We start from the raw sequence: 20000 nt of genomic DNA on the forward strand, positions 1-20000 counted from the left end.
TTGACATAGCTATAGAATGCTTTGTGGTTGTCTTTAGAATCAGTGGCAATTTTGTTTTCATAACTAGCTTTGGAGGATTTTATGAGGGATCCCAACTTCTTACTGAGGCTGACCAGGGAGTTCCTCCAATCATGGGATTTTACTATTTTTTTGCAACAGTTTCTTTCTTCTGTTGTAGAGTTTGTTTATGGCAGAAGACCACCACATTGGTTTCCTTTTTTTTGAGGATAGCATCTTGGTTCTGTTAGGGATAGCACGATCCATGCACTTGTGTAAGTGCTTATAAAGTGCATTTGTGTAGGAGTCAGCAGTCGTACCTCTATTGTCCATCTGCATGGGTGTCGTGAAGTTTGCCACTTCTGTCTTAAGAAGCGTGAAGTTGGCTTTGGAGAAATTTTTTATGGTTGTTTTCCTAATGGGGGGTGGGAGCAGGATGTGGATGTCAAGGGGGATTAGCTTGTGGTCAGATCTGACCAACGAGGAGCTGACCTCTGGTGTGGAACACCAGTCACCCATGTTGGTGATGACCAGGTCTAGGATATTGCTGCCCCTGGTGGGGGTGTGGATAAGTTGATCCAAGGCATTGGCATTGATGATTTCCAGAAAACATTGAGCAAATGAGTTGTTACATGAGTAATTTTCCCAGTTAATGGTAGGGTAGTTGAAATCACCCATTATTAGAGTGTTGGGTTGTACGTTAATATTTTCCAGTGTATCAAGAAAAGAGGAGTGGGAATCCTGGGGCATGGTGGGGGGTCTGTAGCAAGCTACAATCTGGATTGCGGTTTTGCCCAGAGTTAGTTGAACTTGGATAATCTCGGATGCATTATGCTGAGCAATTAGCTTGGAGATGTGGATATCCTTAATGAATATGGACACGCCTCCACCTTTAGTGTTTCGGTCCGGGTTTGATGGCCGAAAGGTGTGGTATGAATTATAGCCTGGTAATGCAGGGGTGCTCTCTGGAGCTTTGAACCAGGTCTCTTTCACTGTACAGATATCAATGTTCTCCATTTAAGGAGTGCCTCGAGTGAGTGCATTTTGAGGTTTAGACTTCTAGCATTGAGTAGCATTACCCTCAAATTTTGCTTGCTTGTACCTGTTAGGGTAGTGAATTTGTCATTTGAACCTTGCCCAAAAAAGGCACTACAGGGGTGGCAAGAGCCTTTGCCAGTAACTGGAATCCCAAGGGTGACAGGTGCAGACCATCTCTGGAAAAGCAGTGTGGTCTGTCGATCATGTCATCCCAGGCAGACAGATACTGGATTCCCTTAGAATGACACCAGAAGCTTAGCCAATTGTTAAAATCAATCATTTTGTCCTTGTACTGTGGTATCATTCTGGGTGATGGCAGGATGCTACTCAGGGCTAGGGTCATACCTGCCTGGGCTACAAGATTGGAGAGCTCCTCCATGCCTCTTTTCATGTAGTCCAGGGAGGTATGTCTCAGGTCATTCACACCAACATGGACAATGACAGAGTCATATTTGTACTTGTGGAGTGACCTGAGTGCGTGCATTATGTGGCAGATCCCGGCACCTGACAGGCAGCTGACAATAACTTTTTCCTTGTTTAGCCTGGTGAGTGGAACATCAGTGTGCCTGACAATAGAGTCACCTATGACTAGAGTGTTGGGTACGTTATGCCTTATGGACTGTAGTTGAGTAGCACACTGAGTATGTGAGCTATGTGTCATTTGGGTTATGTTGGGGGGTGGAGGTTGCTTGCATTTCTGCTTTGGAGGTCTCTGTTGTTTGGGCAGATTTGTACTGAGAGCCTCCGCGAATGTAGGTGTGTGTTTTGTGCTTCTGTGTGTGTGTTTTGGTGGTGTAGGTTTTGAGGGGCTATGTGATGAGTGTGGTGCTGTGCAAGTGTTTACCTTCTCCTCTTGACTGTCTAGGCCAGTCTTTGGTGAAGAGAGCTTTGCTTCCAGTTTGGCTATATAAGTGCATCTCTCACAGGTCATAGTGTTGGGTGGTAAGAGGAGAGGGTTGTCTGTGCACATGAGGCAATTGCTGCATTGTTCCAAAATGCCCAGATTCATCAGGTAGACAGGAGAAAACACCGGGAGCTGACCTTTAGACATGCCTGAATAGGTGCTTATTTATTAAGTACTAAAAACTGTTTTCCTCTAGACTAGTGAGGAAAATTGAGTGCTATAGTAATTTGTAACTTATTTAGTGCTTACAATGAGTTCTGAACAAGTGCTGAGCTCAAAGAAAACAGATTTGAGTGCTAAAACTAAAAAGCTGGCTAGTTTTTATTTAGCCTTTGTTAGCCAGGTTAGTCCCACTAGGCTAGTAGCCTCTTTTCAAGAGAGACCCTTGTTGGTCTTTATACTACTAGGAAATATTTGGCCAGGGACTGGGGAATTTACCCCTACTTTTTTATAGTGTAAATGGATGTAAGAGATCTCACAGCAGCTATCATCAATACAAGTAGAAGAGGCCTGAGTATGAAATTTCATCTGAAGGAGGACACAGTGAGGAGTGCAGCAGCCCCCACTCCCACCCCTTAAAGTACACTGCAGTAGCAACAATCCATTTACATGATGTGGGAGTAGAACCCACAGCTTTCTGCACCAAATGCTAGTGTGCCTTTATGTTGTGCTACTAATGATTCTTTCAAATAGTGCAACACAATCACTGATGGCCATTTGCTAAACAAAACAATTGCACATTTTTAAAAACAGAAACAGAATGAGCAATAGTAAACTTCTCTTACATTGAGGTTCACATTAATTGAAAATGCATTAAAGCTCACATTCTTTGAAAATGCACTTGGTTAGTAGCAGAGTAAGTATACTTTGATCCCTAGGCTGTTTTAAAACCATGGGCCCCTGCATACTTTTTATGACCATTCATAAATACAAATGTTATTTAAATACTTTCCAAATATAATGTAGTTCTTGTTAAATACAGCAATATTTATTAAAGCACATTTTTAGTTTGTAGTTTTGAACATTTTTTTCCATTAAGCAGTGAAACAAAATATACGAACAAATAAATGACAAAACTACCCATTTCAGAACTTTTCGTTCAATTCTAATGACTTAGCATGCAGTCTTGTAGTTGTTGTACAGGATTAAGGCTGTTGTCCCTTGTAGCCAAGGTACAACATGCCCAGATAACACCATAACAAATTTAGATATTTATCTTTTTAAACCTCAGAAAGGATTTGTCGTCACTGTTAATCTGCTGTTATTCTAATTTATTTATTTATGTTGTTTGTCTTTCCGGCTTTTCCCGGTTAGGGGTCGCCACAGCAGAATTCCGGTCCACTAATGATTGGTAGTAGATTTTTACGGTGCCAAGTTGCCAGCTTGATGCCCTACCTTCAATGAAGGCACGCCCATTCACGCATGTCTTTCGGAACGCCACTTGATCATGGGGAGAACATGCTGACTCCGCACAGAAGGCACTCCCCGCACTCCAGCCGAGAATCGAACGGGAGAACCTCTTGCTGTGAGGCAACAAAGCTACCACTGTACCACCCCGGATCCTAATTTATTTATTTATGTAATGTTTTTTTTTTATCTGGCTTTATATTTAATATAAACTTTGTTAGGAAATGCTAACTAACCGTGACTCTATGTGTCACAAATTTTTCACTATATTAAGAGTGATTCATTCATTCTCCCATTCTTCATTTAACAGTTTAATTTATTTCTAGGTCATGGGAGTGGAGTAAAGTTCATTACTGTACTTAGTGGGTTTAAGGCAGAAAATCTTCCCTTAGGTGAAGAGCTAATCCTTTGAAGAATATATGGTCACACTCACACATGATTACAGAAATTGAAACAAAACAGCACAAACACAGATAGCCATTTGCTAAACAAACACAGTTTCTTAGTGAAAACAGGCTTATCATGAGCAGTAAAATTCCATGCCTTTTAAACTCACGTTCATTGAGACAGCATGAAAACCCACATTCATAGAAAATGCTTCTGGTCAGTGACAGATTGTTTACCTTTGGGCTGTTTACAAAACAGGCTCCTTGCACGCATTTTTACGGCCATGCATACATGTATTTGTTCTTTGATTCACCTTCCTGATTATATTCCTTGTACAACACAACACCACTTGTTAGAATGTGTTTTAAATTTGTAGTTTTAAACATTCTTTTAATAAGCAATTAAACAAAATATATCAACCAATAATGACAAAACTACCCATTTCAGAAATTTTCAACCATAAAATGGCACTCAGACTTCTGTCATTACAATCCACCATATCATCATTAAGCACAAAGTTCTGCAGAAGTAAAATTCATTCGAATAATTCTACAGTAAAAGAAATGTGTAACTAAAGAGGAGGATGTTACTGGCAAACAACTTTACATTTTACTGTTTCATCTACAAATGCAGTGCTTGCTGCCCTTGAAGAATTAAAGAAAAAAATTGGTAAGTTGGTAATACTGCAATAGAGAATGACTGAGAAACCAACAGCAAATTAATAGTTACTAGGCATCTTATACAAAGGAGGGCACCCTTAAAATGCACCAAATAATCGGCAACTAGGAGCATTACATACCACGCCTCCATATCTCTCAATCTCTTAGCACAAGAAATCTGAACAAATCTCAGCACAGGAAATCTGAACAAAGCCTAAAATAATGGTTGGGGGGGCAAAGGCCCCCAGACAGGGACAGATTATAAATATTGCTCTTACAGGCTTATAAAGTTGCTAGCATAACATAATTTGTCTTAGCATGCATTTCTGAAGGAAATGAAAACTGAAACTCAAATGTATGATATTTGGTTATTTCAGTCATCAGTGATTTGTCAGAAACCACAAATTTTATGAGGAATAAGCCAAAAATGTGAGGCAAAAACCTGGACAGCTGAGAGGTATGCATATATCTCAACCTCTTAGTGTAAGAAATCTCAACAAAGCTTAAAATAATGTGGATGCAATGGACGGAAAAAATTGGGAAAGATTTTAATCATTGCTCTTTTTAAAGAGCAAGTTGCTAGAAAACTCATATATCTCATAATTTAGTGACTTCATTCCTCGCTGATTTGCCACAAAACCACAAATTTTATGAGAACTATGATCCTAAATCTGGACATTTGAGAAGTTACGTTCAACACACACACACACACACACACACACACACACACACACACACACACACACACACACACACACGCACACAGACTCACAAGCAGCTACCCTCTCACATACCAATACACACATACCTTCTCTTTCATACAGCAGCAGCTAACGACTAGTTTAAATTCCACACACTCCTACTCTCTCACACAACACACAGAAATGCACTTTCTCTTTCATACAGAAACTCACTCCTACCTTCTCTCTGTTCTCATACAGCAACACACGCCTACTCTCTCACACAGTAACAAACACACACACACACACACACACACACACACACACACACACACACACACACACACACACACACACACACACACGCACTTTATCTCTCATACAAACAGAATGGCTAATTTAAATTTTATATATATATATATATATATATACATAGATACATACACATGCACACACTTTCTCTCGCATACAGAAGCGAACGGTTTACATTACACACACATACACTTACCTTCTTTCTAAACCGAGCAGTCACATGACCACACACAGACTTAACCCCTTCTTAACGGAACTGCTAGCTTAAATTTTGCATGCGACTGCAAAATGTATTTACTTCCACTTGGCATGTGCACGCATGATCCTCCTTAAAGGAGAAGACGCTAATACCGAGATCAACCTGCAGCTGTAAAAGTGGGCTGGAGCTCTTACCCCTTGCCCTGTGATTCAGTGCCCTTCAGCAGGCGCCGAAAAGAAAGAATGGACTAACTAAATTAATTAAAATAAAAAAATAAATAAATAAGTAAAGAATTTCTCCCTTTACGAGGCTGGCCTGTACGGTGCCCTAGGCGGATGCCTAGTTGGCCTATGCTTAAGACCGGCCATGGTTACACTCTCCCAGTTACCATACATAAGTAATAAACAGATAAATGAAGCTTGACTAGGAAGCTGAATATGTACTTTTAGTGAGAAAGCATGGTTTAGGGATACTTAAATTAAACTTCATCTCCATTTTCATGGTACAAGCTACAGCTAGAAGAACAATTCACTGAAATCAAGTAAGACCACCTCAAACAAAACAGTAATAATAATAATAATAATTATACCCATTTATTAACCATATAGGCCCACTGGACGCACAGTCCCCTCTCAGGGATGACTCTGGAGCAATGTTTGGTTATGTGCCATACTCAAAGTCACACAGTAGACTGAGTGAGTCAAACTCTGTACTACAACTTGTAACCTTAACCTCTGTACCAACTGACAGTATAATAAAATAATAAAAAAAAAAATGTGGGCCTTCAGGCCTCAAACTCACAAACCTGTACGTGGGAGTCTGGTGCTCTATCACTGCACAATACTGGCCAAATAAAGTATGCTATCCCTTGCGTATGGCAGATATCAGCCCCCGCCATGTGGGGTAAGGCCACCCACAACTTCACTACATTTTCACAAAAGAATTCAAGGTCATCAAATTTCAGAAAAAAATAAACAGTTATTTCACAAAGTCTAAGCATTTGCTTACTCTGAAAAAAGCTATCAGTGATCATCACTTCCTGCTGTAGTTTGCTCTGTTATACAGGAATCCATGATTTTTGTTTCAAGAAACAGTCCATGTGTCATTAATTATTTTTCTGAGGTAAGGAAAAAAGTGTGTGCATGCAACTGGCTCAATATCAGAATACCTAATAGGTGACGATAGGCAAAGTGAAAGAAATTTGTGTTTAGATATAATGTTCTTATGACGCCTCTGTTTGTAAATATCTGTATACAGTACATTATAAGAGATCATAATATAACACAAATCCAAACAAAGGAGCCAGACAGAGAAAACAATAAAAATAAACACTACAACAATTTCAAAAAAATTAAATAACATGTATTCAATTATTTGTTTGTTTTTTGTTAACTAGGCAGTTAGGTTGGTTCAGGGAGAATTGTCTTTCATTATTTTAGTCACAAGGCAAAGATAACGAACACATATCGTACATTTGTTACAGTTTTACAGTAGTAGTACAGTATGTTTGGTATTTATCCATCAAAAGGATTGCTAAGGTTCTAGGGAGTAGTGAAGGATGAGCAACATATGTGCCTGTGCCATATGCAAGAAGTAACACTTATTATGACTTGTGTATAACTAAGAAGCACAATATTTATGTGTTTTACAATGCAGCTTATACAGTAAATTTACAGTTAATTAATTTGCCTATTTTTTTTGTATCGTGGGGTAAGTTGTTGCACTGAAACTGTATCATCATATAATTTACTACTCCGTCATAGTATGAGGCTTCACATGTAGGGACATACCCAGGCATGTCCTGTCACCAGGCAGGCTTCATATTTCTATACGAGAACAGCATATATACTATACAGGCTAAGAATGCCCCATGGCCAAGGAGCAGCAAATCTGTGCAAGGGTCCTCATACTGTAACTGGCTAGTTCTAGCCATTCAAACTCAGATTAGCCAGGTTACAGCAAGGGCTACAGTTCTCCCTGCATCATGGAGATGATACATATCCATTATGGTGCAAGTACCTACGTTTCTAAAGTTCTTGAAGTTGGTTTGGAAGTTGCACTCTGACTTCTTCATGATTGCAGAATTATGAATTGGAGGCAAATGCAACTTTTTTAAATGCCTTTTTCCTATTACTAAGATAAGCAGAAGTCTGTGTAGGGAGATGGTGCCTTGGCTATAGGATATTAGCATGCGGTGTTAGATTTGATTTTCAGTTTTGTAGCAAAAGAAGGGCAGTCATTTTTAAATAATAATTTAAAAAAGTTAAAAATGAAGTAGAAATGTGTCTCTACCAGTAATTTATTGACAGATGGTAACATTTCCCATTGTAAAGTAATCTACACAAGTTCATCGGTTCATAAGTATATACTAGGATAATCACGAACCACAGGAACACTTCAACCAGTATAAAAACCACAAGCAAAACCAAAATACTGGTGATGGCACGAGGAATGAAACAATAACCAAACTTCTTTAGCGTATACTTTATTTTCACTCATTTCATCTTGAGACTTCTTCAGAACTAAAAACAGCACTTAAAAACTTCCATACTTATATATACGTACTCATTAACACTTCACTACATCACACCATTAACCAATTTCCATTTAAAGTGCCTCAGTGAAATTTAAAATCTTAAGCCTATTAAAACATTATTTATTTACTTACAATTTCCTATATTTCAAAAAACATTTGATATCAATAACTTCATTCACTCCTGCTGTTTTATCTGCCTGAAGTTGTATCTGCCACCAGGTTTCTCATTGTTCTAAAAAATTCTTAAAACCTCCTCCCCTTGCATCTAGCTTAACTATTTCTAAGACTGAAAAAAGAAAATTTTAAAACAAATGATAGGATTGATAAAGGCCAAATAAAGTGGAACTATGGATGCCATGCCTTTACTCTTAAGTTGGGTGACATAGAATGATTTTCTTACTACCTTGGCCACATGTTGGTCAAAGTCTAAATTGTTGTCTGCATACGTTTTCACATCCCTGACTTTCAGATCAACACTTAGGGGTGCATTATCAATGAAGTAATTAGCCTAGGTGTCCATTTTCCCAAAAGGCACTATAATACATTTCTTGGGATTGAGTTTTAATCCATGACTTTGGCACAAGTTATTTATCTGTGTTTGTCTGTGTTACATCCTCTTGTATGATATTTATGTCATGGTGTAAACTATAGTAACTCCCAACTTGCAGTCATCTGCAAACTTGGTCAGCCATTGGCTCTTGACATTAGCCCTTACCTCTGAGAAGTAGATGCCCAATAGCAGTGGTCCCAGCACAGAGTCCTCATGTACCCCACTGGTGACCAGTCTCTTTGTGGATGTGGTCTCACCAATTCTGGTTTTCTGGATCATGTATGTGATCCGGCTGGCAATCCAGCAAGTTATGTAGGGTGTTTCTGCCCAGTTTGGTGAGTTTGTCAACTATACCTGGGTGAGTATTGTATCGAGTGCTTTATCCAGGTCCAGGTATGCAGTATGCATCATTTTCCCCTTTTCCATTGCCTCAGCATCCTTCTCAGAGAAGTCCATTTTTAATAGGCATGACCTTCCCTTGACAAAGTCAAACTGTGTTGGGTCCAGAGTCTGAAGATTGCCTATGTCTTTGTTGATCATTTCCATGATAATTCTTTACATAGCTTTGCATATTAGACTAATAAAACTAATAGAGTTGTAGTTTCTGGGGTCAATTGATGGTACACTCTTGTGAAATCTGATAACTGTTGCAGTCCTCTGTTTTTGTGGTACAAAGCCTGTTTTGAGGCTATAACTGAAAAGTGGCCCAATGGTCTTGATAGGTCATGTTTCAAGTTATTTAGTAGGCATCCTGGGATATTGTCTGTGCTCAATGAAGCTGTGTTTTTGGCCTTAGCGAGTGTCACTAGGACCTGTTCCCTGTTAATAGTGGTTGCTGAGGGTTAGCATTGCAGGTATTTCATGGTGGGAGGGATGGGTAGAATGGAGGGGTAAGGTCTGAGCTGAATCTGTTTGCCAGCAAATTTGCTATGTTGCTCTGCTCAGTGTAGGTGGCACCACTGACCAGCAGTTTGGCACTCTGATTTGTGCTGCCTTGGAGGTTTCGCACATAGCTGTAGAAGGCCTTGTGGTTGTCTTTAGCCTGTGAAGCTATCCTGACCTCATAACTGGCTTTTTTGGACTTAATTAGTCATCTTAGTTTGCTGTTTAGTTTAACTAGAGAGCATTCATCATTATGGGAGTTGTTCTTCCTGATTTTAGTCATGACTATTTTCCTTTTGTTATATACCCTCTTAAGGTGAGGATTCCACTTCTGTGGCTTGTTTTTAGAGTTTGCTTTGGACTTACTTCTAGTAAGTACAGCAGCCCTTATACAGCCATTTACATAGTTGCACAGGGACTCTGAACAATTCTGCCTAAGCTGCTCTGAACTCAGGGTTGAGATGGGCAATGAATTTTGACAAGCTATCGCTTAATAGAATATAGTTTGCTTTGGAATAGTCCTAAGCTGTAGCAGGATTTGCTGGGGTTTTCTCAAACTGATTTTTATTTTGAAAGAGACAGCTTTGTTCTCTGACCTCACCAGTGAGGATGTGACATGGTGGGGGGTGCAGCACTCTGCCATATTGGAGAGTACCAGGTCCAGTATGTTTGAACCTAGTCAAAGATATTTGTATTAATAAAGTCCTCAAATCTTTGTGCGTATAAGTATGAGGCAGTGTATGTTTCCCAGTCTACATGAGTAGTAGTTTAAATTCACCCATGAATAGGATGTTTGGTTCAATGGTGAGTGTCTAAATGTTCTAAATAAAATTAATTTACAGATTGAAAAACACACTGTAATATCTAGTTGTAAATCCAAATGCCATTTAGACCTGCCTGGATTAAAAGGAAAAATGGAAAATTATACAATAAGAAACATTGCTGTTGAAAATATATATTTGCTGTTTTGGAATTCTTTAAACATCTTTCTATCAGTAGATGTATTACTTAGTTTACTTATAAAATTTATGCTTGTCAGACTGAATAGCTTGTCTTTCTTCTCCTTCAGGAAATGGATGATCAGAAATGTAATATAAATTTATATAGGAAACCTACATCTTTTTCCAACTCAAATGGTCTCAACCACCATTCTGTTAACACACTACCTTATTTTCCACAAATACCGTAGCTGAGGTCCATCTGCAGTGATTGACTAAAGTTCTTAACTGAGGTGATTCTGTATTTCTGACTGGAGTTATAAAGTTCACAAAGTTATTGCTTTGTGTTTGGAATGCTTGCTCCCTTGCAGGCAAGACACCGTGTTTTAATAATTCATAAGTAGTCCGTGCATCGTGAAAGTTTTGGTAAAGGTAGACTGCATTTATAGAATGTGGCACTAATGTTTCCTCTGTATCTTTGTTTTGCAGGTGGACCTCTCAATATATCTTTTCCACTCTGGTTGAATATGAAGCAGGTAGAACAAAAACATCTTTTAGTGAGGAGAGGTGGAAGTTATAGCCCACCTAACTGCACAGCCACATACAAAATTGCAATTATAATCCCACATCGAAACCGAATGGAGCACCTTACTTATCTACTTTACCATTTGCATCCATTTCTCCAACGGCAGCAGCTCAAGTACAGGATATTTGTCATCGAACAGGTATATGTCATCTGCCATGCTTTGTTAGGAAAATCTCCATCAAAAGAGTTGTATCTTTTAAAAGAGCTTTTCCTGAGCACTTCAATGTTTTGATAAACAGGAAAGCTAATGTTTTTTAAGTTTGAACAATGAGAGTGATACATTCTGTTTTCTCTGAATTTTTGTGAAAGTCTGCAAATTCACTTCAAATTCTGATATTATTTTTGTATGTAATATAATATAGAGGATTATAAGTGGGTCGGCAGCTGTAACCGGTTTATTATATGTTCAAGACATGATGTCAAAAAATTCACCGAATGTTGGTATCTACATTGAGAATGTAAAATGCAGGGCTACAATCATCTACCCACTCATAATTTTTGTAGTGCATGCATATTTATCTTCTCCATGTACTGCAAATTAAATGAAAGTAAGATTTAAAAAAAAATGCAATGTGCTGTTCTGACTTTGAAATCCAGTAATGCAGTGGAGAAGTGGTTGATATCGTCACACATTTCCTCTCTAAGGGAAGCAGCTGTACCTAAAGTAGCTTGTGTACTTTAGCAGACAGAAACAGGAGTTGAAACAAAGCTGTTTCATGTCTTGTTTTTGCTATTTACTGGGGTCAGCACTGTCTTTCTACAAGATGCAACCTATATGGAAACCCTCTCTGGTTATGTGGTTTGCCGAGTAATATAGCACTAAAGTGGATACTGGTGCTAGGTCCAAGAACTGAGAACTTCAGAGCAATACTTGTGAATACATTATGGCTTTTTTTATATTTTATGAACCTAGTTTGAGTTTCATGTGTAGTCTGAATTTGTCAGCTATTATTTTGGATTTCTTTATTTAATTTATTTTCTCCATTGATGCAGTATTTCAGAAATCCTGTTTAGTCTGCAGGCATTAACGGTTCTATTATTCACTATCCCCGGGATTCATGAAGCTTGGCACAAGGATGGCGTTAGCCTTGCACCAACCGTGTGGCATAGAGATGGTGCAGCAGCACCACAGGCATGTTAATGAATGCGATCTGCCACAACGTCCATGTGCATAGGAAACATGCGCGAGTGCAGGGGGCTTGTCTAAGCGCTGCACGGAGGCATGAACATGTCGGCTGCAGACGTGCAACCTAAAATGCTGACTAGTACAGCTTGCCTCTAATAATAATCACTCTTGTCAGTGTCTGTGGATACTGAAATGTATGCAAAGCATACAAGACAGTTTTGCAAACACCAAAATAAAAAGTAAACACAAAGGCACATAGCTGAATATTGAGTCAGAACAACGTAAGGATGGTAAGAGTGCAAAACAGTACAAAAAACCACACAAATTCACTCTTAGAGACCCAAATAAGGGTATGAGAACCACCAAATAAGAGTTCCAAGAAATAGATCCAATAAAATAAGGCTGACAGTTTGTCTGGACAAAATAGCGAACCACTGTTGTAAAACTGGAGTATTTAATAACGCTTCCCGAATATTGAGTCCCCATCCCTCGAACAAATGACATTTAAAATACGAAGTGGAAGCAAAACGCAGCATGTTGGTATGCCGCTGCCCTTTGCTAAGCCTAGCCCAATGGTTAGGGTTACCACCTGTCCCACTTTGTGAGGGACAGTCCCAGTGGCGGCTGGTGACTTCAAATTAAAGGGGGGCTGCAGGAGACAGCTTAATGGGTGTGGTCAATGGGAAAGGGTGTGGCCAACAAGAAAGGAGAGGAGCTATGCTCAAAACCACAAAAACTAACTAAATACACTGCCCTGGGTACCAAACCGTCATTATGAGAGTCCAAGACAAAATGAAGTGTAGAAGAATAAAAATATTTCAATGCATTGGCTGCATGACAGCTTACTTAATATGTAGATGGAAACAAAAAGGTTGTGAGGCATGAAAAAATAAATTACTTTTTAAAATACATTAATGGAATGCCAGTCAAAATCAAGTATAAGAAAAACAAGCAGCACTCAACTCAAACCACTTCTTGCAGTGCAGTTCGAATTATAATTTATAATCAGTTTATTAAAGTACCAAGTAACATGCTGAAAGTAGAAATCTCTGATGCCCCCACTTGTAAAAATATTTCTTATCCAAAAAAAGACCTGCTGCCTGACAACTATCTACTTGTTTCATGGGGAAAACATGATCAAAGTAAAAAATGAAAAGCAAACAAGAAATAAGCTCAAGATACATTGCTTTAAAGGATTACTGTACAGGTTATGGACCACACGATTGGCATTCTGTTTATTTACGGGTAAAGCCTGCAGAGATGACTGGAAGTCCCCAAGTGTAATGAGCTTCTTAAAATAATGTAATCCTGTCCTTTATTACAAATACTGTCATATGCATTTCAATACCCAAGGCTTATACATTATCTAGTTAAGTATTCTCTACATGGCAACAACAGAAAGGCTTTCAGTGTTGGCAATTCTTTAACAGCATGCTTATTAAAGCTTACTTGCATCTTACGATCTCGGCCACGCTTACCGGATGGTCATTAAAGTATTGCTACTTAAACACAGAGCAACAGGCACTTTGAGTAATAAGCATAAATCAACAGTACAAAAAATATGACAGAAACCAGACCATTCTGCAAAAATCAAGGACAGATGAAAAGCCACTCTAGTACTTGTGTCTACCTTGGATGGGGGGGATACTCTGCACATTTACACTGCATAACTTTGCCTTGGTTCGACACATCCAGAGTCACTACATGGGGGAGTGGGGTGCAACAAGTATGTCACAATTTGAAATGTCTCTGGCTGACAGTGATGGCCCTGACACATAAATTGCTTTATAGAATTAGACATATCCAAACCTCTCAACTGTCCACGATTTTGGCTCAAAATGTTGCTCTTCCCCTATTAATCCCTCCGCAAAATGGCAATTTTGGAAGAAAACATGGAGGGTTTACAATTAATAAATAACTGTAATAATCAGAGTTATAGATTACTTTTATTTCAGAAATGCATGCCGATTCTTTTATTTGGTCAGCTGCTCAAGTTAGCAGTACAAATATTAAAAAGTGTCCCTTCTTTGACAGATTCCCAGCTGTATTGTGTGGCTATTTTATATTTTTGCATTGCATTTTTGATCCATTTTCATAAAATTGTGTTTTTTTTGGCAAATTAGTGGCAAATCATTAAAGACTGAAGTTAGAAAATAATGACAGACATTTCTGTTTCAAATTTCATACCCTTCAGAAAATTCATACTATGCAAAACCTACTATTATATTATCTTTCTAAGTTTATAAGAGAAATATTTAAAAATTGTCCTTATTTTGGGGCCTTTGTCCCACTTCTGTGAATGGCTTTGCCCAGATTTCTTGCTCTGAGGTTGAGAGGTAAGACCATACCTCTCAACCTGTTAATGCAGGAAATCTGGAGAAGGCCAAATATATTGGGGGGACATGTAAACAGTACTAAAAATTGCTCTTGTATAAACTCAGAAGTTGATAGAATAACAGGTCTTGCTTTAGCGTGCATTTTTCTGAAGGTTATGAAGTCTAAAACTCAGTGTCTGTCATTAGTTAGTGACTTTATTCCTAAATGATTTGCCAGAAAACCACAAATTTTATGAGGAACAAACCAAAAATAAGAAGCAAAAATCTATTCATTCTGCAAAAATCTTGACAGTTGAGAGGTATAGTTCAGCCGGGGCTGTCTTTGAGTTTGCTGACCTTCCCCCCTCACAAAATCATGGTTGAATAGAGCCTCCCCCCTGCAGCCATTCCAATGAACCATTGCTTGGCTATTTCACCCCATTTACCATAAACACTAATGTGCATACTGCTTTACTTCTGTGATGATTCGGACTTCATTTGAAAGTTTTATTTTACATTTTACAGCGCAAACACTGATAGGTATCTGCTAAACAAAGCAATGCAGTCTCACAATGAAAAAAGACTTAGCATTAAAACTTCTCTGACCTTGAAAACTCACATTCATTGAAACTGCATTGAAACCTACATTCAAAGAAAATACATTTAGCTGTCAACCTCTTAGCACAAAACACCTGAACAAAGCCAATAATGGGGGAATACAGTCCCCAAACATATTAATTGAAGTCAGTTCTCACTATAGCTCTCAACCTCTTAGCAAAAAATCATCCGGACAAAGCCAGTAATGGGGGAATACAGCCCCCAAACATATTCAGTGAATTCAGTTCTTACCAAAGCTCTCAACCTTAGCACAAAAAACCTGGATGAAGCAAATAATGGGGGAATACAGTCCCAGAAATAGGGACAAATTTAAAATATCCATCTTATAAACTTATAAAATTGCTAGAATACAAGCTTTTGTGTTATCATGTACTTTCTGAAGAATATGAAGTCTGAAATTCAAATGCTTGTCATTTTTATTTAACATTTGTTAACCAGGAAAGTCTGACTTGGAACAAAAGCCAATTTTCAGCAGAGGCCAGGGAGAAATACCCCAGACAGACACATGTTTTTGTAAGATGGGAGGACACCCACACAAACACAAGGAGGACATGCAGACTCCACACAGAAGGCACCTCAGCCAAGAATCAAACCAGAGAACCTGCAGCTGGTAGGCAGCAATGCTACCACTGTACTAATGCACTACTGACTTTGCAAGGACACATACAGAAACCATAGATTTTATGAGGAACAGAACAATCATGAGGGAAAAATCTGCAATTTATTTACAAATGGGGGTGGGTAGGGACTTCAGGCTCTTGCTACCTGGGCCCAAGGTATAGAGTTCATGCCTGTTCTCTACCCACCACCATATAGCACTTGGGGCATTTTATACACACACACACACACACACACACACACACACACACACACACACACACACACACACACACACACACACACCTCTTTCATCTCAAGTTTGGCTCCTCCAGTCCCCATGAGACCTGCACATGGTAACAGTTTCCCCATGAGAGCATCCACATCCACTCCCCCCACGAGAGCAGGCTCCAGCCTGTGGATGTTGCAGTCTGGACGTCTTCCGTTCTGTGTGGTCTTCGACGTCTGGGTTGCAGGCCAGAGATGGCTTATCTGGACTGCTGACAAAGCAGTCTGGAGTTCCCAATCTGTGAAAGATTTGGATAGGTAGGAATAGATGGAGTTTTGTCTTTTTAGGGTTACATATGAGATGGTTGTCAGTTAGCCAAGTTTCAGTGAGGTTAAAGGAGGTGTGAGTAAGGGAAAGCAGATCAGAGGGATTGTCAGCTGTGGTGATGACACTGGAGTCTTCTGCATACTGAATGAGGGATGACTGAGGAGTGGATGTATGGAGTTGGTAAGTAAATATGTTAAGAAGAAGGGGACCTAGAATGGAGCCTTGTGGGACACCTATTTTATGAGGAGAAAGGGAGACAGGGCTGAGAGCCATTTGACTGATTGCTGTCTGTTAGTGAGGTAGCTGGAAAACCAGGAAATAGTTGGGGAGAGGTTTAGTTGAGTTAGTTTAGAAAGGGGGATGGAGTCAGAGACAGTGTCAAAGGCTTTAGAGAGGTCTAGGAAGAGGCAGGGCACTAATTTATTATTGTCTCTGGCTAGAGAGATGGCATTTGTAAAGCAGATGAGAGTGACAGTGGTGCTGTGGTGTGGTGAAAGCTGTGTTGCTTAGGGGTGATAAGGTTTTCTAGTATGAGATAAGACAGGATTTGTTTATGGACACAGTGCTCGAGAATTTTGAAGAGTGGAGAGAGTCTGACAATTGGATGGTAATTAGAGAGTTCTATAGAGTTCCCAGCTTTGTGGATAGATATGGTGTGGAATTTCTTCCTAAGAGTTGGGAGAGTGGATTCACGGATTGAGCTGTTAATCAGGATGGATACCGGGTATGTTATGGAGGTGGCAGCTGTCTTTAGGAGGATGGATACCGGGTATGTTATGGAGGTGGCAGCTGTCTTTAGGAAGAGTGAAGTTAGGTTGTCAGCTGGTGGGGAATATGGTTTAAGTTTGTAAAGAAGTCTTGTAGTCCTTTGCTTAATGGCTGGGTAACTAGGCTCCTTCATACCACCAAGGAATAATCTATTTATTACATTTGCTGACCTGGATTATCTACCTGGAAAGATTTTCAGGCTAAGTAGGGATATGGGAAAGATATTTTATATAGCTTGCTGCATGCAGCAGTTAAGCAGAGCAGTGCAATATGATTAGGAATACTTGTAAGGGAAATTGCCATAGATAAAAGATTTTTTGAATAATCCATGTTCATTTACATTAAAGGTATGTTAATGTAAGACATATAGAGAAATTAATGATGTGACAGTATAAATCTGGCAGTTTAGACAATAGTTTAGACAATGGAGCAGTAAGTCTATAAACTGCTAACAAGCTTCATCCTGAGCTACAGAGTTTGGTTCTCAACACCTCTGTTTGTCTACTTTGTGCAAGTCATTTAACTATCTACTGCTCCTGGGTCACCCCTCAAAGGATGCTTCACCTTAGTGGGCTTTAGTTGGTTAACAGACTGACTAATACTAAACGTAAACTACAAATCTGTCTGAGAACAGCACACTCTGAGCCAAAATGAAATTGGCAACACTGTGCAGAAATACTTTGCTTTTGTATTAGCTGGACATATTTGAACTTCCTTTTTTATTTATGAAGTGAGTTAGTAAATATGAACAGGCTTAATTTTGTAGAATTTCTTTCATTGAAAAACAGCACTGAAAGTTTCATTACCAGATTCTCCCATCATTCACCCCACTGTCTAATACGCTAAAATGTCAAATGGCTTCAAATCAAACAGGCAGCACACTTCTTACTTGGTTCAGTGGAACATTTTTACCTCTCACAGAGAAACTCATCAACTAAAACAGCCTCGTATAACATCTGAAGCTTCTCACAACGTAACTGAAACCTTTAAATAAACTTCATTGTTTCAATAATGCTTTCTCCTCACTAGACTCTAAACTCTGGGAATTAAATTTGAGCTATCTAAAAAAAAACCTCCCCTCCTATGTCTAGTTTAGGCCTCAGTAGTTCAAACAATTCCTCCATTATCAGGCTAAATGCCTAAACGTCATTGCTGGCTACTGTCCTACCATTTATTCTCTGTCATATTCGCTCTCTAGGTTTTTCATTACTGCAGTCACTGGAGGTGGTAAATCGAAATCCTTATCCTTCCCTGATTGACTCACATATGTCCACAATGGAAAACTGCTTGATTCTCGCTCTTTTCCCAGCACATAAAGCCCGGGAAGAGAGCGACAACCAATCAGCAGCATTTAGCCCCAGCATGTCATGTACGTGCCTGCGGACGTCGCAGTCCAAACCCCTTGCAATTCTATGCGGTTTGGAAGTGCATAGACTGCTGGGCATCACACTGATGCCTTCATTCCCTCACCGGGCTGCAACAAAAACAAAAAAAAAGTAGTTATTTAAAATCGCCACAACCCGAGGCAGTTAAAGTGCGCATGCGTGTACTTGCCGAGGCAGGAAGGAATCGCTGAGACAGAAAGAGTAAACAAAAAAAAAAATAATATTGAGTGTGTCACACTACGAAAAAGGTACTTTTTCTTTTTTTTGCTGAGGGGGCTGCAGTCCGGCAGTCCGATGCCACGAGCCGCCCCTGGACAGTCCCTGTTTGGGCAGTTGTGTCCTTACCAAAACTATTTAAAATGTTAAATGTCCTGCGATTGTAGGACATAATTATGTCCCATATTTTATGTAATAGTTCCATAAAATACTTAATTCTGTATGTAAAACACCTAAATGTTACAAGAAACAGAATAAGCAACTAAACTGCTACAACAATAAGCTTTCATTTAGGCATAAAACTAAAGTACTATTATTTGTACTGACCGTGGGTATGTGTTGGCCTGTAAAATCTGATGTGTGTCCTGAAAATGTCCCACTTTGATCATTTGAAAAGGTAGCAACCCTACCAATGGTCAGAGCAGTCACTCAATATCTGCCCATTCGTGGTCCAAGTCGTCCTTGTTTGGATGGCCCAAAGATGAATGGGTATTACCCGGGTCTACCTACCATGTCATAAAAGATAAGTATTTGCGTGTACCTATGTGCATGGACTATAGCATGTGGAAGATCAAAAATGCTAGGGTCATCCCCACAACCATATTGGTACCAGAGATATGTAGTGTACGCAATGTGTTCTGTTGTCTGTGCCATGGGCCATCAACCAGGGAAGGGATGGATGGTGTATGTGGAATATGGGGGTGTGGGTGACGGGTAATGTAATAATTCGCCAAGGGGAGACTGGGCCGGATGCACAATAGGTGAACTGGAGGTGTATGAGGGAGCAGTGGGTGAATCAGAAAGAAAACCACAGAACAAACATTCACATCCACAATACAACCTGACAGGCTATACTGCAGAACACAATCTCACAAACATATGAACATTAAAATGTGCGATACACATGTACAGAAACGTTACCGGCTCACGCTCACATAATGGTCTGGCCTGAACTGAGCCATCCAACCCCAACACACCTGGATACATAATTGAATACCCATCATCCCCTCCACAGCACACCACCTGAATGTCCACCAAAACCATCCATACTCGGGCTGCTAGCTTGGCACAGCCATATCTGCACATAGTGACCCCTACTCATATCTAGTAGGCAGTCTCACCCTAGGCAGTCTCAGGATTGCAAACTATGTATCCCTTGCATGTATAACCCTACCTCATTTTTGTAAATCCAAAAAAATCGAGGTCATTGGTCCCCAAAATTTTTGGATATCCCTCATGGGATAAGTATCTGTTCTAAAGATTAGACTTGGTGGCACGACACAGTGTCCAGTCCCATAGACATCTGGACACAAGATGTATGAGCAGTAGTTGTCCACAACCCTT

At 39.5% G+C, this 20000-nt stretch overlaps 1 protein-coding gene across 1 annotated transcript in view; it reads left to right on the forward strand.

The window, feature by feature from the left end:
- LOC122809201 (beta-1,4-galactosyltransferase 3-like) overlaps positions 1 to 20000 on the forward strand; it is a 415178-nt gene that overhangs the window by 157490 nt on the left and 237688 nt on the right. Inside the window, exon 3 of the mRNA XM_044080511.1 lies at positions 10979 to 11214. Coding sequence (XP_043936446.1) covers positions 10979 to 11214 — 236 coding nt within the window. The remainder of the gene's footprint in view (positions 1 to 10978; positions 11215 to 20000) is intronic.

Source organism: Protopterus annectens, chromosome 8.part0 (genome assembly GCF_019279795.1).
Source record: "Protopterus annectens isolate FY-2018-M chromosome 8.part0, PAN1.0, whole genome shotgun sequence".
Lineage (NCBI taxonomy): Eukaryota > Metazoa > Chordata > Ceratodontiformes > Protopteridae > Protopterus > Protopterus annectens.